The sequence below is a fragment of the Schistocerca serialis genome, chromosome 3 (assembly GCF_023864345.2).
Source record: "Schistocerca serialis cubense isolate TAMUIC-IGC-003099 chromosome 3, iqSchSeri2.2, whole genome shotgun sequence".
NCBI classification, from domain to species: domain Eukaryota; kingdom Metazoa; phylum Arthropoda; class Insecta; order Orthoptera; family Acrididae; genus Schistocerca; species Schistocerca serialis.
The window spans coordinates 894461155-894488443 of record NC_064640.1 but is presented as its reverse complement, the minus strand read 5'-3'; the positions used below and the strand labels follow the sequence as shown (position 1 = coordinate 894488443).

The following is a 27289-nucleotide window of genomic DNA, read 5'->3' as shown; positions in this document are numbered from 1 at the left end:
GACTGCTGTATTTGGTCCATATATCGCCCAACTTTCACAGTGAATCTGTGTGCAATTTAGATATTTCACCCACAAGAATTTTACTGTCATAGGTATTTAAACTTTGGATTATGTTTCCAGTTTTCACGCTATTTCATTCCCACACAGTGATGTACCTGTTATCCACACAACAGCAGAGCTGTGCCTGCAGGAAACCTGTAATATGTACTCTCTTCTGACAATGCACCCCCCCCCCCCCCCCCTGCCCCACAATGGTCTTAGCATAGGATGACACGTGTAACTGACTTTTTGAAATCCCTATGTACTTAGAATTATCTTCATAGGCTTCCTTGTTATAGTTATTTTTCTGTAATGCATGTTCCACAAATACAAATCAAAGGAGACTCAGTAAATGAACTACAGTTTAACTATGTCCAATTGGTGGTAGTATGCCTTACTCTACCTTTGTCATATCAGCTCCAAATTAATCATGAAAACCATAGTTTAAACATATTTCATCCACGAAACAGTATCTAAAATGTCTGCCTTTATTGAATCATTCAGTATCTCAAACAGCTGCTGAATAGCCTTATCTTCACTTACAAGTGCATTACTTGACGACACAAAATGTGGTAAGGTAGTCACCACAATGAAGTCTCACATAAAATGTGGTACAGAACTGAATGAGCAACTGTTTTCCTGGTTTGCAGGAATCTGTTTGTATTCTATGAAGGCAATTTTACATTGTATAGGTAAAGCAACCCTACAACCATTAGATTTTAGATTAGATATTGAAGATGATAGCAAAATTTAAAGGTACGAAATGTATTGAGCCTTGTCTACTTGTACTGTAACTATTACAGTTCACCAGGTAACTTTAAGTATACAATATAAGTATACAACTTACCAGGTGTCACTTTCCCTCTCTCATTCAGCAAATTGTCTGATCCTCTAATTGCAGATGGGTGGAGATCTGCTAATCCTACGGATTTGCAGAAAATAGTTAGTGCACTGTTGATACTAGACTTTATAGTAAGGATTACAACACACACAAAGGTGTGTCTGAACTTAAAATTAAAAATCTGAGGCAAAAAAGAAAGGAATGTTGTTAAATACATAACTTTAGATCATTCAGTGGATATGATGAACCTTATTTTATTTTCATTACTGCTGGAGGAACGTACAAGGACTTCTAAAAGTAAGTTATGTATCATTAAAGTAGACCAATTTTTATTTAATGCTGCACTACACTCCAAAATGACACACAGATCCATGGCATTATTTTTCAACACGGGTACCAAGTTTCTGTAAACAATGGTTGGAATTTTGTATCAATCATTCACTTCATTGACGATAGAAATCCACACCTTGGTCACACTTCTTATCTAAAAACTCATCTACTGAGATGGAGGAGTTGTTATTCAGAAATTGTTTTAATTGGTTTTTACATGTTGATTGGCTATCTGTCAGACTTTTAATGCTATTTGGTAAATTTGAATTGGGATGGGTTATTAATAACAAATTTCATAAGTGAATATATGTATTGTGAAGGCACTGTGAATATCCCAAGTTCCTTAAATAGATCCCTGCAAGGTGATCTTGGATGGGCTCCAGCTATTATTCTGCTTACATGCATTTGTGCAATGGTTATTTTTTCTTTTAATGATGAACTACCCCAAAATATGATGCCATATGAAAGCAGTGAATGAAAATAGGCATAGTAGGCTAATTTACTGATACATTTATCACCAAAATTATATGTTTCAGCAGATCATCAAAGTGATTCTTCCAATTCAATTTCACATCACCCAGAAATTTTGAATATTTTGTCTTGGCAACAGACTTCTGTTCAAAGTCTATAGTTATCAAGGTGTTATGCCATTTACTGTATACAACGGTATATACTGCATTTTTTCAAATTTTAGTGAGAGTCCATTTGCAAAGAACAACCACTTAATGATTTTCTAAAAGACATTATTTACAATTTCTTCAGCTAATTTTTGTTTCTTGGGTTTGATTACTATACTTGTATTATCAGCAAATAGCAGTAGCTTTGCATCCTCGTGAACATAAGAGTGACAAGTCATTAACATATATTAAGAACAGTAAGGCACCCAAGTCTGAACACTGTGGGACACCATTCTTGATACCTCCCCAGTTAGAGGACTCTGCTGATTTCTGCAGCCTATCTGTACTGTTAATTTCAACCTTCTGCATTCTTCCAGTTAAATATGAATTAAACCATTTGTGCACTGTCCTCTCATAGCACAATACTTAAGCTTATCTAGAATAATTTCATGATTCACACAGCAAAATCCTTTGGGAGGTCACTAAAAATCCCAATGAGTGATGTTCTTTTATTCAGAGCATTTAATATTTGATCAGCGAAAGCACATATACCATTTTCTGTTGAAAAGCCAGTCTGAAAACCAAACTGATATTCTGTAAGTACTTCATTTTTACAAATATAAGAACCTACTTTTGAATACATCACTCTTTCAAGAATGTTGGATAAAGCTGTCAGAAGTGAGATTGGGCAGTAATTGTTAGCATCAGACCTATCCCCTTTTCTATGCAATGGTTTAACAATAGCATATTCCAGTCTACCTGGAAAAATGCCCTGCTTCAGTGAGCTACTACACGAGTGGCTGAGAATCCTATGTACCGGTTGGGAACAATCTTTTAGTACTGTCTTGGAAATGATATGAATTCCATACAAGCTTTACCTTTTGAGTGAATTTATTATTTTCCTAATTTCAGTAGGAAAGGTGGGTTGAATTTCAGTTTTATCAAATTGATAGGTATCGCCTCTTTCATACACAACCTTGACATTTCTAATGATCAGCTTGGTCCTATTTTCTCTACAACGCTTCAAAATGATTATTAAAAATATTTTCTAGTTCTGCCTTAACTTTTCATTGAGTTTAACAACGAAAATAATCAATTTGTGACAGTATAATGTAAGTGGCTAAATAAAAAATCTACTCATCAAGCAGTGGCAGGAGAACACGCACTTTAAAAAAAAAAAAGGTTTTACTTCCACAAGCTTTTGGAGCCAGTGGCTCCTTCTTCCAACAGAAAGGGAAAGGATCTCGATAGGTTAATGAAAGGGGTAGAGTTCGGAAAAGTCACCCAGAACCCCAGATCAGGGAAGTCTTACCAGTTAGTATGAGAAGGAGAAACCGATAGTTGGAGACTGCACCAGACAAGATTTGAAAACCTGAGAGCTTAAAGGTGGGACACAGCATAATATGCAAGACAGACTCTATTGCTAAAACATTGTGCACAAGTTAATAAGAGTGAAAAGCTAAGTGCATTGTATGCAACAGAGGTGGGAGGGGCATGGCGAAAAATAGACAGGTCAGAAAATGAAAGACGTAGAAAAGTAAAACGGAGTGAAGAATGGAGTAGTTATTGTGAAGAAATACTGAGACAGAAGAAATTAATGTAAATGAAGGTAAGGTAGGTGGCGAGAACCAAGGACATGTAGTTCCCACCTGCAGAGTTGTGAGAAACTGGTGTCTGGGGAAAGAATCCAGATGGTGTGTGTAGTGAAACAGGCACTGAGGTAAAGACTGCCATGTTGTAGAGCATGCTGTGCAAGAGGATGTTGTGTGTTGCCAGTATACATATGTCCGTTCCCCCTTACTGATAACATGGTGCTAGTCACACCGATATAAGAGGCCGACCAGTGTTCACATTAACACTGGTATATGATGCGTGTCATTTCACAGGTGGCTCTCCCTTTAATAGTACATGTTTTACCAGTTACAGGGCTGGTAAAGGTGGTGGTAGTGGGGTGCATAGGCAAAGTCTCGCAACGGGGAAGGTCACAGGGTTAGGAGTACTAATACCTGTGCTCGTAGACACGTTTTTACGAAGTTGCCTACAATAATTTGTTTAGGATTCACTACACTGCAGGGCCTTCTCACGATCATCTTTTGCCGATTTATTTGCAAATTTGACAGCTATTTTCTTTTCTGCCCTCCACTTACCTTGTTTATAGGTAATTCTTTCACATTTGTGTGTTTGATTTGTGCCAAACTACTCTGATCAACTTTTACTTCTATCTCCTAGATTACCTTATTTGTCAAGCAAAGTAGTTTACATTTTCTCCCATGACTTTCTCTTTTGATTGCACAGTTTTTAAAATGTTCTCTCTTTTGACAACTTTTCTTATCGACTTTTTCTTTCTTCATATCATATAGCCCATTTTGCTGGTGAGAAATTCGAGTTCGTACAAATTTATCTGATTTTTCTGGATTTTTTCCTTGCTATTCTTCCATTTTCCTATCCTTTTCCACACTCTGCTTCACTTTTTTGCCACTCCCACCATTTGTGAAACTCCGAACTGTCCTCTCTTGCCATATGTATGCCATCATGTATTACATCCATTCGTTGAGAAAACATGCTTTTGCACTATCAAAACTATGGTCCCACATTCTGTATCTTGAAACCAGCTCATCCATTGGAGTTACTTCCTAGGGCCTGACACAGAGTCCCTGTTTCTGGATGTAATCTTATTCTACATCAGGCTTTTTTACAGTTTCAAATATAGCCACCTCTTGCACTTACTGTGACCTGTACGCCTAATATGCCAATTTCCCCTCCACCCTATTTCTCTCCTCCTACAAAATCCTGCAGTTATCTGCCCCTCATGTTGCCTTGGATGGTATCTCCTAAGTCAACTTCAAACTGTAACAACATGCTGGACTTTGCCTCAAAAAGCTATCCCACCTTCTAAACTACCTCAACAGTGGTGTTTCCCTTCCTGTCCCTCTGCAGCTCCCTTAAACAACCACCCCATCAACCATCACTCCTCTAGTACAAACCGAACTTGACCAACCTCCTCAACATCCCTTAGCCTTCACTACTGCCCACCAGACCAATAACAACTCATGAGCACAAGAACCAGTCACAACAATACAGTGTTTCCAACCTCTAGTCTAACACACTCTCCCCTCCTGAATTATCTATATTATCACAGGGTCTCTCACTTTCAGCCCTAAACCCGCATTTTGGTGAAGGTCCTTCTTTCCTTCACACGTAATGTGAACTGGAAATAAATCTTTGCAACCCAATCCCAAAACATTCCAACCTGACATAGAACCCTGCCTTGAACAGTTGCTTGTCACCACTGATGCCACATCCCTCTTTACCAACAGCCTCCACATAAATGGTCTGTCTGCAGCTTAACGTTTCCTCAGTCAGCGCCAATCTGATTCCAAACCTATGACATCCTTCCTGCTCACTTTAACCAACTTTATACTTACCAACAACTACTTCACCTCTGATGTGCAGACATACAAACAGATCAGGGGGTACAGCCGTGGTAAACAGGTGGCTCCTTCTTATGCTAACCTTCTCGTGGGTTGCTTGAAGTAGGCTTTACTGGGATCTGAAAGCCTTCAGTCCCTGGTTTGGTTTAGATACATTGATGGCCTCTTTGCCTTGTGGACTTACGGTGAGGCTGTCCTGTTTAAATTTCTGGAATCTCTAAATACCTTCTCCCAATTAAATTTCACATGGTCCTATTTCAAATCCCATGCCACTTTCCTTGATGTCGATCTCATCCTCACCGAAGGTCACCTACACACTTCTGTCCACATTAAACCTACTAACAAACAACAGTACTTACATTCTGACAGTTGGCACCCTTTCCATGTCAAATGTTGCCGCCCATACAGCCTTGGCATTCAAGGCAAACATATTCGTTCAGACGCAGACTCTTTACAGCAATATATCACCATTCTCACCTCCGTCTTAACTGGACACAATTGCCCCACCAGCATAGTTTGAAAACAGATTTCCTTGGCCATCACATCCAATACAGATACTGCTGATTCCTCCAAAACCGACTTCGGAGCACACCAATTGTCACACAGTATTATCATGGTCTTGAATGTATTAACTAGCTACTTCAACGAGACTATGACTTCCTACAATCACTCCCTGAAATGAGATCCATTCTGTCTGAGATTTTGCCCACCACACCTAGAACAGCTTTCCATTGCCCTCCCCGTCTCCACAATATCCTTGACAGACCCAATGCTCCTTCTGTACCCATCTCCCTACCTGTGGCTCCTACCCTTGTGACTGTCCCTGCTGCAGCACTACAACACATCTTTGGTTCCCGCCATCCATCTTTCATTTATGTTAATTTTTCCCATCTCAGTATTTCTTCACAGTAACTACTCCTTTCTTCACTCCATTTTAGATTTCAACACCTTTCATTTTCTGACCTGTCTATTTTTCACCATTCCCCTCCCAACTCTGTTACATACAATGCACTTACCTTTTCATTCTTAACTCGTGCACGATTTTTTAGCAGTAATCTCCGTCTTGCATATTATCCTGTCTTCCACCTTTAGGATCCCAGATTTTCAATTCTTGTCCGGTGCAGTCCCCAACAATCAGTCTTTCCTTCTCATCCCATCCAATAAAGTCTCCTCTTATCTGGGGTACTGTGGGCGGCTTTTCCAACTCTACCCACTTTCCTAAACCTCTCCAGATCCTTTTCCTTCACCCATATTCCTTCCCCTTCAACTCTTCTGCTGACAGAAGGAGCCACTGGCTCTGAAAGCTCGTGTAAGTAAAACCTTTTTTATTATATATATAAAAACAAAGATGATGTGACTTACCATACGAAAGCGCTGGCAGGTCGATAGAAACACAAACAAACACATACATACAAAATTCTAGCTTTCGCAACCAATGGTCGCTTCATCAGGAAAGAGGGAAGGAGAGAGAAAGACGAAAGGATGTGGGTTTTAAGGGAGAGGGTACGGAGTCATTCTAATCCCGGGACTGGAAAGACTTACCTTAGGGGGAAAAAAGGACAGGTATACACTCGCGCGCACACACACACACACACATATCCATCCGCACATACACAGACACAAGCAGACATTTGTAAAGGCAAAGAGTTTGGGCAGAGATGTCAGTCGAGGCGGAAGTGAAGAGGCAAAGATGTTGTTGAAAGACAGGTGAGGTATGAGCGGCGGAACCTTGAAATTAGCGGAGGTTGAGGCCTGGCGGATAACGACAAGAGAGGATATACTGAAGGGCAAGTTCCCATCTCTGGAGTTCTGACAGGTTGGTGTTAGTGGGAAGTATCCAGATAACCCGGACGGTGTAACACTGTGCCAAGATGTGCTGGCCGTGCACCAAGGCATGTTTAGCCACAGGGTGATCATCATTACCAACAAACAATGTCTGCCTGTGTCCATTCATGCGAATGGACAGTTTGTTGCTGGTCATTCCCACATAGAAAGCTTCACAGTGTAGGCAGGTCAGTTGGTAAATCACGTGGGTGCTTTCGCACGTGGCTCTGCCTTTGATCGTGTACACCTTCCGGGTTACAGGACTGGAGTAGGTGGTGGTAGGAGGGTGCATTGGACAGGTTTTACACCGGGGGCGGTTACAAGGGTAGGAGCCAGACGGTAAGGAAGGTGGTTTGGGGATTTCATAGGGATGAACTAAGAGGTTACGAAGGTTAGGTGGACAGCGGAAAGACACTCTTGGTGGAGTGGGGAGGATTTCATGAAGGATGGATCTCATGTCAGGGCAGGATTTGAGGAAGTCGTGTCCCTGCTGGAGAGCCACATTCAGAGTCTGATCCAGTCCCGGAAAGTATCCTGTCACAAGTGGGGCACTTTTGTGGTTCTTCTGTGGGAGGTTCTGGGTTTGAGGGGATGAAGAAGTGGCTCTGGTTATTTGCTTCTGTACCAGGTCGGGAGGGTAGTTGCGGGATGTGAAAGCTGTTTTCAGGTTGTTGGTGTAATGGTTCAGGGATTCCGGACTGGAGCAGATTTGTTTGCCATGAAGACCTAGGCTGTAGGGAAGGGACCGTTTGATGTTGGTGGGTTTGATGTGGACGGACGTGTGAAGCTGGCCATTGGACAGATGGAGGTCAACGTCAAGGAAAGTGGCATGGGATTTGGTGTAGGACCAGGTGAATCTGATAGAACCAAAGGAGTTGAGGTTGGAGAGGAAATTCTGGAGTTCTTCTTCACTGTGAGTCCAGATCATGAAGATGTCATCAATAAATCTGTACCAAACTTTGGGTTGGCAGGCCTGGGTAACCAAGAAGTCTTCCTCTAAGCGACCCATGAATAGGTTGGCGTACGAGGGGGCCATCCTGGTAACCCCCCATTGTAGCTGGTTACCAAGCCCCCACAGAACGTATCTCTGCCTACGTAGATCAACACCTTCAACCCATTACATGCAGTCTCCCATCCTTTACCAAAGACACCAACCACTTTCTCGAACGCCTGGAATCCTATTACCCCCGGAAACCATCCTTGTAACCATTGATGCCACTTCCTTATACACAAATATTCCGCATGTCCAGGGCCTCGCTGCGATGGAGCACTTCCTTTCACGCCGATCACCTGCCACCCTACCTAAAACCTCTTTCCTCATTACCTTAGCCAGCTTCATCCTGACCCACAACTTCTTCACTTTTGAAGGCCAGACATACCAACAATTAAAGGGAACAGCCATGGGTACCAGGCATTGTTTTTGTATTGTCTGCCAGGTCATGTCTAGAGACGAGGAAAGTGTAATATGTGTTGCTGCATTATTAATACTTGAAGGTTCATGCAAACACAATACACGACATCATTGTCATTCTTCTTCTTCTTCTTCTTCTTCTTCTTCGCAGATGGATCACTTAGGACCACGCGTAATCAACATTTGTTGGCCTTCCTTTTCGCCCAGTATTCCTTCATAAACAACGAATGGGCTAGCTTTCGTTGTGTAGACCATGTATGTCGGTTAGTTTTTCTCTCTTCTTCCTCAAAACCCCGCGTGTTTGTGATTTTTCTGATTTCATTTCTATCATGTAGATTTGGAGACCCTAATTCTCTCAGGTCTTTTTCTGTCTGTTTGTACCAGTTCGGTCTTTTAGTTTTGTTCTTTAAAAATGTATGGATTTTGTGTGTTAACCTGTTTGAGTCCATTCTTTCTAAGTGCCCCATGAATTGGATTCTTCTCATGCGCATTGTGTCTGTTATTTTGGAGATATTTTTATATATTTCTGCATTGGGTTTTGGATAATGTACCCCATCTTTAGTTCTTGGTCCTAGGATTTTCCTCATTATCTTACGTTCTTTCACTTCTAATTCCTCTTTTAGTGTTCTGTGTTGAAGGTTTACTGTCTCAGATGCGTAGAGAGCTTCAGGTCTAATTACTGTTGTATAGTGTCGTATTTTGCAGTTCCACGAGAGACTCTTTTTGTTGTAAATGTTTTTTGTTAACTGAAACGCCGTCTCCATTTTCTGGACTCTTGATCTGTCAGATTTCTTTTCATTACAATTTTCTGCAATCCATTCACCTAAATATTTAAATTCTTTTACTCGAGAGATGTAGTTATTACCAATTTTGAGATCAGAAGGTGCATCTTTGACGTCAGTCATAAATTTTGTTTTTTCAAATGAAATTTGTAATCCTATTTTAGCTGCCTGTTCTTGTAATAATTCTAGCGGTTTCTGTGCATCGGTAATGTCTTGTGCGATCAGTGCCATGTCATCAGCAAATGCTAACAGTCTAATTCTATGCCCTTATGTCTTGGTCCCAGTCTGTGTGCTGGTGCACCTGCTTTTTTCCATTCTCTAACAACTTTTTCAAGAGTACAATTGAAGAGCACTGGGGACAGTACATCCCATTGTTGTACTCCTATGTCTATTTCAAATTCTGTGATCAATTCTCCCATAAATGTTACTTTGGATTTGGTCTCCGTGAGTGTTTCTTTTATGATGTTTGTTGTCTTTTGATCTAGTCCAAATTCTGCTAATACTTCAAAAAGGGATTCTCGGTCTATACTGTCATATGCTTTTTTAAAGTCGACAAACGTGATGACATAACTTTTGTTTGAAGTACTATGTAAATATTTCATTGAGTTTTTCAAGTTAAGGATTTGTTCTACGCAAGATCGACCTTTTCTGAATCCACCTTGGTATTCGCCTAGTTTTGAATCCAGCTGAGGTTCTGCGCGGTTTAGTAGGGTTTTAGACAGAATTTTGTATGTTATTGACAATAAAGAGATTCCACGATAGTTGTTGGGGTCTGTTTTACTTCCTTTTTTGTACAGAGGATGTATGATTGCAGTCTTCCAATCTGTGGGGATTTTTTCAGTTTTCCAGATTTCATGTGTAATTTCTTTGAGTTTTGCAATAAGATTTTCTCCTGCATTTTTCCATAATTCTGCGATGATTTGGTCTCCTGATGCTTTGTTATTTTTCAGTGACTGAATTATCTCTTTAATCTCTTGTAAACTTGGTGGCTTTGAGTCTGGGTTTCGTTGTGTATGATGGAACTCAAATTTTTCTGCAGGCTTTTCACAATTCAGTAATTTAGAAAAGTATTTTGCAAGAATTTCACAGTTTTCGGTGTTGGTATGAGCAATTTCCCCATGGTCATTTTTGAACTGTAGTGATGGAGGAGAGTACTTTGTTAATTTTTGTTTGAATACTCTGTAGAAATTTCGGGAATTGTTTTTCTTGAAATCATTTTCTATGTCTTGCAATCTTTTGTCTTCGTGTTGTTTATGGACTGTACGTATTGCTTTTGTGACTGTTTTCCTGGTATCTTTGAGATCTTCCAGGGTCTTTTGATTTTTGTTGCACAACCAATTTTGCCACACCTGTTGTCTGAGATTTATCAGTTGGTCACACTCATCCATCCACCATGGGTGTTTACGTGTTCTTGTTTGTGGTGCTACAGTTTCAGCTGCATTTAAAAGTCCTGCTTGCAGTTGTTGCCAATTTTGTGGTTTTAAATTTTGCATTTCTTTTGTTAATTGTTCATTGCCATTTATCTTTTGTACATCATATTTACGGTGTGGAGATTTCTTAGTGAATTTTCATTGCCATTCATTATTTTTTTATTTATTTATTGTGACTTGTGACCTGAAGGCCGTAAGCATCTATCAGTGTTCCGTACTTTAACAGAATAAGGTTGCATTTATTAAAGAATTTCGTAATTGGTTTTAAAACTACATTATTATCTTATGGATGGTTTGTATAGTAGTTGGTAATATAGTTGGCAATATATGTAGTTTGTATAAAAGTTGGTAACATTAGTTGTAAGAAATCTATTTGTTTGGTTGCATACAATCATCATCTTTGGTGAGCGAAAACACACCATAGAACAACTGATGGGAAAAGCTTGCTTCATATGGGAACTGAGTATGTAAGAGAGCTCTATAATGAAATTTTCTCTCAGCAGCGGAGTGTGTACTGATATGAAACTTCCTGGTTTTCTGGAAAATATGGCACCACCGTTATTTAGAAAAAGATAGAAATGTTAGGAAAGCAATTACAACCAGACATCTTGTTAGTCTTAGTTTTTTGTCAACGGGAGATGAATTTCACAGCCATGAGTATATATTTCACATCTGGAAGCACGCTAGGAGAATCCACCTTATTTTGTCTTCTATGCAGTCTTTCTCAGTATTCTACCAAATGTAGCAGCAGTTTTCTGCAGAGCATCTAGTTTTATTGCTGTTCTTTTACTAATTTCTTCATATATTCCACAAGCAGCTGCCAGCCTGGTACAACAATGACAGCTTGACACTCTACTGCCATGTCCACTGCATCTCTTCTACCCCCCCCCCCCCACCGCCCCCCCCCCACCCACCCACTCCCCAGAAAAATTTCATACTGCAAGAGAAAATAAAACACTAACAACTCTATAAAACAGATCACACAATGCGACATATAAGCATACATTTTCACCGTGCAGTGGTGACATGCAGTAGCTGGATTGAAACATTTCCTTTGATCTGTACCAACACTGCTATAGATAGACGTTCGTGTTTCAGAAGATGTTTCCAAACTGTGTCCACATCAAGTAGCTGAAAACACGTTTCAAACTTAGTATCTATGTGGCCTGAAGTCTTGTCGACCAAAATAAACTGCCATTGGCTACAGAAGGAAAACACGCACCATCATGTTAGATTCCGACACTTTTCACTGTACTTCACAGTTTTCGGTTTAATACACCATGTTCATCAGTTTTTGCTTTTTTCTGAATACTGTTCTGGTAGCATTGTTAAATTTTGACAATGAATGATCTAAGAGAAAGTAAATTCATAAATTGTTGGTTGAGTTGAGACACCTGGGAGTAACAAAATACTAAATACCATGCTGGTACCACCATTAAATTTGAACAACAAACCATTCAAGAGAAAGTAAATTCATAAATTGCTAGTCGAGTTGACACATCGAAGGTAATCTGCTATCCAAGTTGTAACGTAACAACATTACAAACATGTACGTTTGTGATGTATCCTATTCTTGTTTATCTATATTCTAAGTGAATGTTTTTTGTGTGACTACACATAGTCTATTTTGTGTGTTATTACTTGTATTCCTCGCATCTGGATACACAATGTATGTGCTGTAACAGAAATATTGAGAAAGTTGTTATGAAAAAACCATATCTATATTACGTATTAACTGTAATTCTGTACAAACTGATCATTCCCTTATTAGAAAATGCCACTACATTTCGAATGTCTATCTATAAACATGGATACTCTGCAAATCACATTTAAGTGCCTGGCAGAGGGTTCATCTAACCACCTTCACAATTCTCTATTATTCCAATCTCGAATAGCGTGCGGAAAGAACGAACACCTACATCTTTCAGTATGATCTTTGATTTCCCTTATTTTATTGTGGTGATCATTCCTCCCTATTTAGGTCGGTGTTAACAAAATATTTTCACATTCAAAGGAGAAAGTTGGTGATTGGAATTTCGTGAGAATATTCCGTCACAACAAAAAATGCCTTTCTTTAAATGATGTCCAGCCTAAATCTGGTATCATTTCTTTGACACTCTCTCCCATATTTCCCGATAATACAAAATGTGCTGCCCTTCTTTGAACTTTTTCGATGTACTCTGTCAGTCCTATCTGGTAAGGATCCGACACTGCAGTAGCATTCTATAAGAGGACGGATAAGTATAGTGTAGGCAGTCTCCTTAGTAGATCTGTTACATTTTCTAACCATCCTGCCAATAAAACACAGTCTTTGGTTAGCCTTCCCCACAATATTTCCTGTGTGTTCCTTCCAATTTAAGTTGTTCATGATTGTAATACTTAGGTATTTAGTTGAACTTATAGCTTTTAGATTAGACTGATTTATCATGTAACCGAAGTTTAACAAATTCCTTTTAGCACTCATGTGGATGACACACTTTTCATTATTTAGGGTCAACTGCCAATTTTCGCACCATTCAGATATCTTTTCTAAATCGTTTTGAATTTTGTGTTTCATCTTCTAATGACTTTACTAGTCGATAAACAATAGCGTGATCTACAAACAACCTAAGACGGCTACTCATATTGTCTCCCAAATCGTTTATATAGATAACGAACAGCAAAGGGCCTATAACACTACCTCGGGGAATGCCAGAAATCACTTCTGTTTTACTCGATGACTTTCCATCAATTACTACGAACTGTGACCTCTCTGACAGGAAATCACAAATCCAGTCACATAACTGAGATGATATTCCATAAGCACGCAATTTCACTACAAGCCGCTTGTGTGGTACAGTGTTAAAAGCCTTCCGGAAATCCAGAAATACGGAATCGATCTGAAATCCCTTGTCAATAGCACTCAATACTTCACGTAAGTAAAGAGCTACTTCTGTTTCACAGGAACGATGTTTTCTAAACCCATGTTGACTGTGTGTCAATAGACAGTTTTCTACGAGGTAATTCATAATGTTTGAACACAATATATGCTCCAAAATCATGCTGCATATCGATGTTAACGATGTGGGTCTGTAATGTAGTGGAGTACTCCTACTACATTTCTTGAATATTGGTGTGACCTGTGCAAATTTCCAGTCTTTGGGAACCGATCTTTCGTCGAGTGAACGGTTGTATATGATTATTAAATATGGAGCTAATGCATCATCACACTTCGAAAGGAACCTAATTGCTATACAGTCTGGACCAGAAGACTTGCTTTTATTAAGCGATTTAAGTTGTTCACTACACCGAAGATATTTACTTCTACGTTACTGACGTTGGCAGCTGGTCTCTATTTGAATTCTGGAATATTTACTTCATCTTCTTTTGTGAAGGCATTTCAGGAGGCTGTGTTTAGTAACTCTGCTTTTGGCAGCACTGTCTTCGATAGTATCTCCATTGCCATCACGTAGAGAAGGCACTGATTGTTTCTTGCCGCTAACATACTTCACATACTAACAGAATCTCTTTGGATTTTCTGCCAGGTTTCGAGACAAATTTTCGTAGTGGAAACTGTTATAAGCATCTCGCATTGAAGTCCACACTAAATTTCGAGCTTCTGTAAAAGATCACAAATCTTGGGGATTTTTGCATCTGTTTAAATTTGGTAGGTTTGTTTCATTGTTTCTGCAACAGTCTTCTAACTCGTCTTGTGTACCAAGGAGGATCAGCTCCGTTGTTTGTTAATTTATTTGGTTTAAATGAAACAACAAGTTTACTCTTACCAGTTCGCAGTACCAGTTCGTATAAACCTTTCAATTGCTGCCGATACTATTTCTTTGAATTCAAGCCACTTCTGGTCTACACTTACATTATTAATTTGGAATGAGTGGAGATTGTCTCACGAAGCCGTCAAATTAATTTTTATCTACTTTTTTGAACAGGTATATGTTTTGCTTATTTTTGGAGGATTTGGGGATTACAATATTCAATCTCACTACGACAACCCTGTGTTCACTAATCCCTGTATCAGTTTTGATGCTCGTTATTAACTCAGGATTATTTGTTGCTAAGAGGTCACGTGTGTTTTCCCAACGGTTTACTATTCGTGTGGGCTCATGAACTAACTGCTCGAAATAATTTTCAGAGAATGCGTTTAGCACAATTTTAGATGATATTTTACGCACACCTCTGGAATTAAACGTGTATTTTTGCCAACATAACGAGGGTAAATTAAAGTCACCACCAACTACGAGGGCTATCCACAAAGTACATTACGTTTTGGAATTAAAAATAAATAAAGTATTGGAAATTTTTTTATTATATACAGATGAAAGCCACACTTAAATACTACTTTTCTACATAGTTGCCATTTAAATTAAGGCACTTATCGTAGCGATGGACGAGCTTGGAAATTCCTTCAACGTAAAATTCGGCCGCCTGCGCCTTCAACCACATGGTTACCTCTTTTGGGACAGAAAAGGTGTGATTTTTGTGGATTTCCTGGAAAGAAGCACTACAATAAACTCTCAACGGTGTTGCCAAACTCTGTACAACCTCACAAGAGCAATACAAAACAAGCGCAGGGGAAAGTTGGGCTCAAAGATCTTGCTGATTCACGACAACGCCCGGGCCCACACGGCAAATGCCACTTGTGAAGTTCTCGAATCTTTTAAGTGGGAGTTGTTTCCTCATCTGCCTCACAGTCCCAACGTGGCACCGAGAGACTTCCACTTATTCCCAGCAACGAAGAAGTGGTTGGCTATGCAGCGTTTTGATGATGACGCATAGCTTCAAGAAGAGGTAACCACACGTATTATCTTATGAGTCAGGTAAGTGTTTGAAACCAAACTCAAGTTTTCTTTGAACCTTTCAGAAACTGTATCATCTGAATTGCGAGGTCGGTAAAAGGATCCTATTATTATTTTAGTCCGGTTGCCAACAGTGACCTCTGCCCATAAAAACTCACAGGGAGTATCTACTTCAATTTCGTGACACGTTAAACTACTTCTAACAGCAACAAACATGCCTCCACCAACTGTGTTTAGCCTATCCTTTCGGAACATCGTTAGGTTCTTCACAAAAATTTCGGCTAAGCTTATATCCGGCTTTAGCCAGCTTTCAATGCCTATAACGATTTGAGCATCAGTGCTTTCTATAAGTGCTTGGAGCTCTGGTACTTTCCCAACATAGCTATGACAATTTACAACTGTTATACCAATGGTTCCCGTATTTACGTTGTTCCTGTGTTTGGCTTGCACCCTTTGTGACTGAAGCCCTTCTTGTGTTTTCCCGAGACCCTCTAACCTAAAAAACTGCCCAGTCCATGCCACACAGCCCCCTGCTACCCGTGTAGCCGCCTGCTGCATATAGTGGACACCTGACCTAGGTGGACACCTGACCTAGGTGGACACCTGACCTAGGTGGTCTTCTATCACAAGATAGGGTAAGAACAAATGTTTTAGGTAGAATGAGCGTCGTGATATGCAAGTAGAATGTAGTCAGTTACTATTTAGCCATCGTCTAAGTCAGTTTCAAACAGTTGCAGTGGTATGACAGTGAAAGCCAGACTGCCGCAATTCCAGAAGCATTAATATTAAATTGGCACAAATGGAAGAAAAATGAGGTAAGCAGACCATACTGAAGCTGGTAAAAAATAGCCAAATTTAGTATAATGGAAATGCTATGAGTTGGGAACCACTGAACAATCATTTTGAGCCAGGGCGTGGTTAGATTTAGACAATTTAAAAATGCTGCAATTTGCAGTGTGGAAGTTGTACATTAGTTTTCAGCTGTGATAAGGCAAGATCATTCTTCTTTTAGTTTTGTTGCTTCTCATACTATAAAAAGAGTATAAATGCGTTTGTTATAGTCTCATCATATTATTTGTAGTTATTTAGACACACATTTTTCAGATAATCATCCTCTTTCTGCATCCTTAACAACTGAAAGCATTCTGTATAAGGAAAACTTTTTAGTGAAATACATTTGCAATAAAATGACAAAAGTATTAACATCACTGAAACACTTTAACTTACACAACTTTGACGTGGAAATTAAAGTGAAAATTAGCTTTGCTAGTTTGTGATCAAACCACAAGGGCCACAAATTTCAGTAGTACTTACTCGAATGCTTATCTGTAGCTACTTTATGAAGGATTTGTCTGCAGATTCTGAACTGATTCAGTTGGTCATGCTATCTATACATAAAAGTTTAACCAAGCTTTATAATGAGGAAAGATTTCTGGTGCTAATATAAATGTGGAGACCTACTGCTTATTTCACCATCTTGGTCTGTACTAAAATAAAAAAAAAAGCCGATGAAAGAAAACATCAACAACAAATTGAAAAATAGTTCACTTTTAATTGCAACTATATGCAGATAACCAGTGGGACATTTTGAACTGTTTATGAGGAATCCGGATTCCTTACTAAGCAATCTGTCAGACAGCAGCAAGCAGCTAATACTTTGTGGTGACTTCAATGTCGATTTTCAAAAGGATTCTCACAGGAAAACTGATCTGGAAACATTATTTGGATCCTACAATTTGATCTCAGTAATTAACTTTCCAACATGAGGAGAGGGAATAAGAATAGAATAAATACTATAGTGCCTCAGAGTATAGATACTAATCAGTAGAAATGGTTGGAGTAATTAATGACTTTAGGACAAATGTTTTTTTTAATAGCTTATAAGAGATAACCTGAGATGAAATTTATAATGATCCAAATGCTAACAGTCAAAGGAACAATGATGTACACAGTTACAATACCAGAAGGAAAAATGACATTAATTACTCCACTTTAAGATTGTCTTTAGCACAAAAAGGTAGAATCTGAAAACAAACTGAAAAAGTTTCTCCTTGACAACTCCTTTTATTCTGTAGGGGAATTTCCATTATTGTAATGTACAAAAGGTGGAGGATAGGAATTATTACTAACTCAGATATGTATATTTAACAAAAATAATAATTATAATAATTAAAAACCTTTTAGATGTTCAGCATGTAGCCATATTTACAAATTAATTTGTGATGTGAAAGTAAAATGACTCATACTTCTGTAAGTTTTCCCTTATCATTATTGATGCTCCTTACTCAGCCCTTTCATGTTTTTACACTTGCTGTATTAATGCACAGGGTGAGCATACAGCCTTTTCCTGATTTACAGAAATGTATTTCTCAGGAGCTATGCTAGATACACTTATGTGGTTTATGGCAAATGGTAGCTTAACTCAAAAGTTTTTTATGGATACGCTCCCACATCTGCTGCATTTGTTGTCCGTAGAATGTCTACACAATATTCAATTTCACTCCGAGTCTTTGCTAGCATCCGTGGCCATGATGCCATGATATTGGGCCTTTGTATATGTACACACCATCAGAGAGCAGGCAAATGATTAGAGTTCCAATTCTCTGTGACAGATAGAATGGCCAGTTGTGTGCATTAGTGTTTTTACCAGGCCTGAAAGGGTATATAAGGTGTGTGAACAGAATCAAATGTTGAGTAATCACTGTCAAGGACACAAAGCTGGTAAATACTTTTGTAAGACAGAGTCATCAGAACCTGATAGACTATGAAAGGCGCCTCACTGTGGGTCTCCATTTGGCCAGCTCGTTGTATTGTGCAATGTCCAGATCCATTGGGCATTTGGATGTGGCATTGCACTGATGATGGACTGCATGGTAACATGAGGGCAGCAAACCTGGTTGGCTGGTTGGTTGGTTGTTTGGTGTAGGGAACCAAGAAGTGAGGTCATTGATCCCATGATCCAATGTGGCAGAAACCAAGGAAGGAACAACATAAACTGCAAAGTTCAGTCAAGGAGACGGGAAAGCTGGCAAACAAAGAGGTAAAACAAATATGGCAACAGCACCACCCCAAACCCTTCCCAATCCCCGCATCATACCATGACCACAACACAACGGGAACAACACCAAGGGAAGATGACACACGAAAAGGGAAACAAAATGGCACTAAAGACCAGACAAAATGTAGTGAAAGAGGAAACGGCAGTGGGGTACCTGGCCAGTGTGGAGGCTAAGCCAAGGCCTCCATAACCAACGTCAACGCTAACTGAGGGACTTCAGTTCAAGGGGGAAACTCAAGGACATATACCTAGTACGACAATCCATTTTTGCAAAGAAATCCAATGACAGACCTATCTACATGAGGGTCATCCACTAACACCCAGGGAGAGCATTTTTAGTGCGAAGGGCCAAACGACGGGTGGAGTCCAGTGAAATATGGACCATTGTGATGGGTGCCTCACAGCTACAAAGGGGAGCACAGCTCATTGTGGAGAAAAAAAGCATGGATCACCCTAGTATGGTCAATACGAAGACAGCAGAGGGTGGTTGATTCCTGCTAGGAGAGGCAGAGGGAAGAATGCCATATGGTGGGAGTCTCCCTGATTGCATGAAGTTTATTAGACAGAGGGGTAGGTCCCAAAGAGTTGGCCCATGATTTAACAAAAGGGATCTGACATAAAGCCGCAAATCCATCCCCAAAGGTATCACAGAGAACAGGCATTATGTGGCCGCAGCCCCAGCCACACAATTTGGTAGCTCATTACCTGGGATACCACCCTCCCCCCCACAAAAAAAAAAAAAAAAAAACACAACCCCACCAGAGGAAATCAACCAAAGCAGCAGCATCACTAGGATCAGCAAGGAGGTCATGAATGGCAGAGACCAAGGGGTGGAAGGAAAAACACCGAGTGATAGACTGAAAGCCACTCATTGAGTCTGTACATAATAAAACTTGGGTGACAGAGAACTGTTTAATAAAGCAGAGGGCCCAATAGTTCATCACTAATTCCGAAGTAAACAGCACACATGTGGCAGGCAAGGGTGCTCTGTGCCAACAAAAGACATGAAGGCATATCCCACATGACCAGCAGATTTAGAGCGACAAGTGTAAAAAACAGTGGCATCCTAAAAACTTCCTTAAGAGCGTATGGAACAAACAACTGAACACTAATTGGAGCAACGGAGGCTTTTGGACCCTGGAAGAGACCCAATCGAATCCTGGGACGATGGATTAACCAAGCGGTGGTGATTGGGAGAGGAAGTTGGGAAGAGAACAAGGAGGGGAGATGGAAATTGCTGCAAAGAGAAGCGAGGTGGAGCAAAACCATTGAACTCACATGAGGGTGGGTGGGTGATGTCCCGAAGCTGCAAAAAGACGAAGAAGAAGAAGAAGAAGAAGAAGAAGAAGAAGAGAGAGAGAAGGGGGGGGGGGGGTCGGGGCAGGATAAGAGTGGATAGTGACTGCATTGGAAACCAGGAACTGGGAGTGCCGAACTGAAGGAGGAGGGAAGGCTATTGACAGGGCTAGTGCGAAAGGCCCTGTTGGCTAAAACCCAAAAACAGCCAACTTTCAGAAGGAGGGTAGGGAGCAACCAAGTAAGCTTATTGTCAAAAAGAAGACCAAAGAAACGCATCTGGGGTGCCACAGTCAGTTGTTGGGCATAGAGGTAGACCTCCAGATCAAGATGGACCACAATAAGGCAACAGAGATGCACCACCCTCGACTTGAGGGGATAGAATTGAAAACTGTGTGTGTTCACATGAAAGTGCCCCAGATGACAACCTGAAGCTGTCGTTGTGCAGAGGCCACTGAGTGGGAGCTAGACCAAATACAGAAATCATCTGCATATAGAGCACAGGTGATCAACAGTCCGGCAAAGGCCATAATTCCATTAACAGCAATGAGAAAAATAAGGACATTTAATACAGAGCTTTATGGAACACCATTCTCCTAGTTCTGAGAACAGAACCAACCCAAACTCTGAACAACTGAATGGAGAGAAATGGTGAATAAATATTGAGAGGGGGTCCCAGAGATTCCAGTCACAGAGAATACATGGGATAGGATAGTGCCAAGCTGTGTCGTAGGCCTTATGAAGGGCAAAGAGAACTGTGAGAAGATGGCAGTACTGAGAGAAGGCCAACCAAACTGAGGTTTTCAATCAAAGCTGATGATCGATTGGAGACCATCCCTCCTGAAAGTTGCGCTGGTGAGGAGATAAAAGGTTCTGAGATTTGAGAATCCAACTGTGTTGATTAGCCACAATCTCTTCAAGTAACTCCCAGAGGACATTAGTCAGACTGACGGGCCACAACTGTCAATGGACGACGGGTTCTTGCTGGGTTTAAGGACAGGAACCACAATACCATCTCCCCATTCAGAACCTAAAATGCCTCAGAGTCAAATACAGTTACACACATGGATGGAATCAGGTATAAGTACAAGGACAGTATTGTGGGAAGAAGAGACGGATAGAAAAAGTTCCCACCCAGTAAAAGGTTCATTATAGAATTCCACCTGACAAGGGGTAGAACATAAATGGGGAGCTTCAGCCTGTCGGCTCCGGGTGAGGAAGGCGACTGGATAAGAGGCCGATGTCGATGCCCTTGCAAAATGGAGCACGAGGTGTTCCATGAGAACTGATGGATCTGTGCAAAGACTACTTGGAAAGGCAAAGCTCAGAATAAAAGACTGCCGCTGACAACCTTGGAGGGTGCTGAGTCTAGGCCACTCTTGTGAGGAACCGACAGAAGAATCTAGGGAGGAAACAAAGTGTTCCCAACACACTCGCTTGATCCATTTTATTAAGTAACATGCTTTGACATGAAGGCATTTAAAGGTAATAAGACTGGCAGAGGACAAGTGTTGCTTAAGATGTTGCAAGGCACGATGGTGAGAATCAACGGGAAGTGGTCACTATCACAGAGGTCAACATGTGGTGACCACTATAAGGATGGAAGAAGGGGAAGGTAAGTGAGAGAAAGATCAATGGCGGAGAAAGTGCTGTATGTGGCACTAAAATGAGTACAAGAACCATCATTAAGAAGCCGCAGGTCATGGTCCGCAAGAAATTGGTCCCTAAGGAGCCCCCGACTAGATGAAAAAGCACTGCCCCACAAAGAATGATGGGCATTAAAAGCCCAAGGAGGGTGAAAGGAGGGGACAGTTGCTGAAGACTGACAGTTAGGGCAGTCGGGATAGGTGGCCTGTCAGGAGGGATATGGAGATTGCGAACAGTGACCGCAGAGTACAAGTGGACCCAGACGGCAACTGCTTCCAATGTGGTATGAAGGGGGATTCATGTACTAGCAACGCCTGTGCGGACCAAAGTGCAAAAGCCACCAAAAGCCTCAAAGAGCCAACCTGGTTCCAACAGAAAGCACACAACCCACAAAGAAGAAGTGAGTGAGCATCAGTAAAATGAGATTCCTGGAGAATGACCCACATTGCTGAGTAAAAGGAAATAAAGGAGTGCAACTCCAGGACATGACAATAGTATCTATTACAGTTCCACTGAATAAGAAGGCAACAATGATCCAAATGGGAGGTGAAAGGGCAGGATCCAATCAAGTTGCCTGGTCACCATCCATTACCAACAAGGACAGGGTGACATCCATAAATAAGCAACCAGACTCAGGTTGCGAGGGGGGAGGTGGCAGCTTTGGCGTCACTTCTTCTCCTCCCTCTCCCCCCTCCACCACCACCAATACCACCACCACCACCACCACCTCCTCCTCCTCCTCCTCCTACTCCTACTCCTACTCCTACTCCTACTCCTACTCCTACTCCTCTTTCATAGGTCGAGGAGGGCAGGCCACAGTGGGAGCGCAGGCTTCTGCAAGATGCAGAACTGAAAGTGAGCAGGAAACCTCGGGGCGCATGGACTGTGGGTCCTACAGCTGAGCTGTGGCAGCAGGCCTCTGGCCTGGGAGACACCATGGGGAAGGGCCCTGGGAGGAAGCCCCATCACCAGTGGGTGCCAAAGAAGAGGGACACTTCTCCAGCCAGGGAGGGGAAGCGGCACCCAGAGGGGAAGGCATGGGAACTGCAGGGGAGAAGGGGGGAGAACTGGGTTAGGGAGAAGGGGGGAAAGGATGTAAAAGAGGCAAAATTAGATGTCAGCGACACAGGGTGAAGTGAGTCATATATCTGTTGGCCTCATCATAGGATAAACTATCAAGGGACTTATACTCCTGTATCTTCTTTTCCTTCTTATAAAAAGAGCAGTCTGGTGAGCACAGAGAGTGACGGTTCTGACAATTAACACACACGGGTGGCAGAATACAGGGGCTCCCCTCATGAAGTGGATATTCACATTCACCACATAGAGGGTCTGCTGTAAAGCTGGAAGACATGCGCCTGAAACGCACGCACCGAAAACACCTCATGGGTGGCAGGATGTACGGCTTCTTGTTCACCAATAACACATAGCCTTGACCTTCTCTGGAAGGTTATCTCCCTATGATACCAGAATAAAGGTGCTGGTATGGGTACAATTGTCCTAACAACCTATCTAAACACGCCAAACAAAATGAACATCCCATTGCTCGAGACTGGCCTGGAGTTTCTTATCAGTTTGAAATCCAAGGGTCTTATTAAAAATGATTCCCTGAACTAAAGTGGCAGTTGACCCTAAGTAACGAAAAGTGTGAGGTCATCCACATGAATGCTACAAGGAACTCAAACTTTGGTTACATGATAAATCAGTCTAATCTAAACACCGTAAATTCAACTAAATACCTAGGTATTACGAACAACATAAATTGGAAGGAACATACAGAAAATGTTGTGGGGAAGGCTAACCAAAGACTGCGTTTTATTGGCAGCAGGACACTTAGAAAATGTAACAGACCTACTAAGGAGACTGCCTACACTATACTTGTCCGTCCTCTTTTAGAATACTGCCGCGCAGTGTGGGATCCTAACCAGATAGGACTGACGGAGTACATCGAAAAAGTTCAAAGAAAGGCAGCACGTTTTGAATTATCGTGAAATATGGGAGAGAGTGTCACAGAAATTATACAGGATTTGGGCTGGACATCATTAAAAGAAAGGCATTTTTCATTGTGACGGTTATCTTCTCACGAAATTCCAATCACCAGTTTTCTCTTCCAAATATTTTGTTGACACTGACCTATATAGGGAGGAACGATCACCACGATAAAATAGGTGTTCATTCTTTCCGTGCACTATACGAGATTGGAATAATAGAGAATTGTGAAGGTGGTTCGATGAACCCTCTGCCAGACACTTAAATGTGGGAAACTTAAATGTGATTTGCAGAGTATCCATGTAGATGTGGATGTAAATATATATTCAACGACTGAGGACCAGTAATGGACACCAGCATATCACCAGGATGGTCTCACGCCTTCAGGTCTGCTGATTGAATGGCAGTAGTAATTATGATCAACAGCAAACCCGACCGCACATCACTGAGAAATTCCTCTTCACCGAACTTGTCTTCAATATCTTCCACAAAAAAATACTGGCTTGATGGCAGTGAACGTGTCCCCATCAGTCCTAGTGCAGCCAGGGTATCGGACAAGTGTTTCACTTCAAGCCGGCAAGCCTGTCCCTCTTCCTAGAGTGTAGTCAGGGAAGGGAAGGCTGCAGGGTCATAATAACCAGCATTAAATGAGCCACTACCAACAAAAGAGATGGCCACAGAAGGATGGCTAGTTTTTTGGAGTTTAGTATGTTTCATACGCAAAGCATCCATCCTGATACCAACCACTCCAATCAGGGTCCCTCCTCAAAAGGCGCCATCCAGCCACAGCAAGGGCCGTCTGGCATGTTACGATGCTCCAGAATGACAAGCAACCACTCCTAGGCATGCATGAGGAGGCAACAGGTATCAGATGTATGATCCCTGTGTTGTCAAGGGGCTCAGCCAGATGGGTACATAAGAGCCCCAAGACACGGACTGGTTACATGTGCTGGTAGCCTAGCGATACTGGAGATGCTGGTACGGTGGTGAAGGAAGATGGGAAGGAGGGGGTGCGGGGAAGATCCATGCCACAGGAGCCTGGAACAGAAGAAGGGGTCACAATAGTTTAGTGCACAATGTGTGCCATGCCACGCACAAACTCCCGGAAGAACAGTGATCTTCAGGGTGTCCATACCCATTGACAATGTTTTGGTTGACTACGTCTGACCATCCCAAGGGTGGATCATTGTATTGTGCATCAAGCACATCATAAACCATACCACATCTGTACCTGCCATCCAAGAACTAGTAGTGTACTCCCTGCAACATTCTGTGTCATCCCAGACCATCGGTCAGAGACTAGTAGCCACTGAATTGTGGAATTACTACCTCATGTGTAGACTGCTGGTGATACCACAATACAATTCAATGTGCTTGGAGCGATACTGTGACTACAGATGAATGGTGTTGCATTGTGTTCAGTAATGAATCGCAGATCTGCACTATTCCTGGATGACCACTGTCAGCAATAATGTCGGCAACCTGGGAACCTAGGTATAGGTCTCATTCTTCCAATGTTTTGGAGAGGCACTGTTGTGTTACTCCTGGTGTTACTGTGTGGCAAGCCATTGGGAATGACTTCAGGTCATGTCTGGTAGTGACTAAGGGAATTCTGATGGCAGAACAGTATGACATGAACATCCAGCATTCTCATGTGTTACCTTTCACATGACAGTATTATGGTGTGACTTTTCTCGAAGATAGTGCTCATCCATCCATGCCACATATGTCTATGAATTGTCTTCACAATGTTCATGGTACTTCCGTGGCTAGCTAGATTCTCAAGTCTGTCCCTGATAGAAAGTGTGGGATCAACACAGATGTCAACTCCACCCCAGAGCCAGTATCTAGGATAACACAAACCAATTGCAGCAGTTGTGGGCCAGCATGCCTCACAAGTGGATACAACAGTCTTGATGGCGTCTTCCCCAAATGAATCAGTGCATGCATCCAGGCCAGACAGGGTGCAATGTCATACTGATAAGCTGGTTCATACTGCCAAGTTCTTTGTAAATTTGACTCAGTCTTGTAATCACTGAAATGACATCACATACCCTGTCCTCCCATAAAGTTTCAATTTGTTTCCTCCTCCCTCCTGCATGCTTCACTGTCTTTTGTCAGGTGGTTTATAATGTAGAAATAAACAGTGTGTGGAAAATATGATTAAATAAAACACTAAACCAAAAGGAATTTAATTAAAATTCTAATTGAATTACTTTCAACTTATATTACTATATCTGTTATTGGCTGCCTCTGAACCACCTGAGTTTGCCAACTAACTACAACTATATCTGCATTTAGACCTACTGTTACTACACTGTTTTATATTGTCCTCACTGGTATGTGAATACCTTGGCAATCCTCAAGTCTATGTATACCCATTTGGGTGAACACTGCAACTTCTTTAAACTTTCTCTTAACCATTTTTTAGCCATGGATATCATTCTCAATCATCCAGATAGATAACATTTCTTCTTAGTCTTCTACTTTGCCCTTCAGATCCATTGACATCATTTTGATATTGAGAGTGTCCACTTGATTTTAAAGTTGAGGAACAACTTTTTACATGTGAGACCTTAAATTTTCCCGGCGAATTGAATGTTCAAATGACTTACGGGTTTGCTGCCGGGTTATGTAGTCGACCACCACCGATATTTCGACAGGAGCAGACCCTGCCATTCTCAAGAATGGCAGGGTGTGCTCCTGTCAAAATATCGGCGGTGGTCAACGACGTTACCCGGCAGCAAACCCGTAAGTTATTTGAACAATCTTTTAGAAATTCAAAATGCAGCAAATTAACTCTAGCCTAAAAATTTTGATCATTTACAGCTGTTTGCGAATTACAGTCTAATTGTCTGTATTCTCTCTCAAGCTTGAAACAAGGGCAATTTAAAATGACACGGTTAGCAGAACCTTCCACTCCACATTCACAACTCCATGTAGATGTTTAGGGTATGGACCATGATCTGTTAAGAGGTGCACCATACCTCAAGTAGCATCAATGTTGTGCATACTGAGCCTGTTCTTAATGCCTGAGAACACACTCCACACAGTTAGTTAGTTGCATGTTCCATTGATCAATTGCATGGTACGGAAGCTGTTATGATGTGGAATGTGTCAAGTGCACAAGAAATGCACATATGAAAAGAGATTTTTTGCATTGTGTGGATAGAGAGGTCGACATAAGCAAGAACACCGAGAGAGGGAAAGGTAGGGCAGAAGGGAAGGAAAGAGGACAGAAAGGGAGGGGCACAGGAAAGGAAATGCAGCCTGGGATAGAAGAAGGGGTTACAATAGTTTAGAGCACAATGTGTGCCACGCCACGCATAGGGATTATTTCAATAGTGGTCTAAGTCCATTTTTGTTCATTCTGAGATACAGAGTCCTAAAGTTGAATGAGCGCTGAAAAATCTGCAGTTGAGATACCTGAAATATTGAAGTATATGTACATTAATATTTCTGGTATCTCAACTGCAGATTTTTCAGTGCTCATTTAACTTTAGGACTCTGTATCTCAGAATGAGCAAAAATGGACTTGTACCACTATTGAAATAAGCACTTCATATATATACCCCATGACCTTAAATTGCACAACATGCACATACTATATTAATAGATTTATTTATTACTATTCAAGAATTCATCTATGGTATGGAAGGAATTGTCAAGGAGATATAATTTCAGTTATTTTTGAAGCTATTGCTGCTGTCTGTGAACATTTTATTTCATCTGGTAATTTGTCAAAAATTTTTATAGCAGCGTATTTTACCCCTTTCTGTGCCAAAGACAGGTAGAGTACAGGAT

At 41.2% G+C, this 27289-nt stretch overlaps 1 protein-coding gene across 2 annotated transcripts in view; it reads right to left on the bottom strand.

Annotated features, from left to right (window-relative positions):
- LOC126471138 (delta(14)-sterol reductase LBR-like) overlaps positions 1 to 27289 on the bottom strand; it is a 765587-nt gene that overhangs the window by 91609 nt on the left and 646689 nt on the right. For both annotated transcript variants that reach the window (XM_050099231.1, XM_050099232.1), the window contains one exon: positions 887 to 961. In XM_050099231.1, the coding sequence (XP_049955188.1) occupies positions 887 to 961 (75 nt within the window). The remainder of the gene's footprint in view (positions 1 to 886; positions 962 to 27289) is intronic.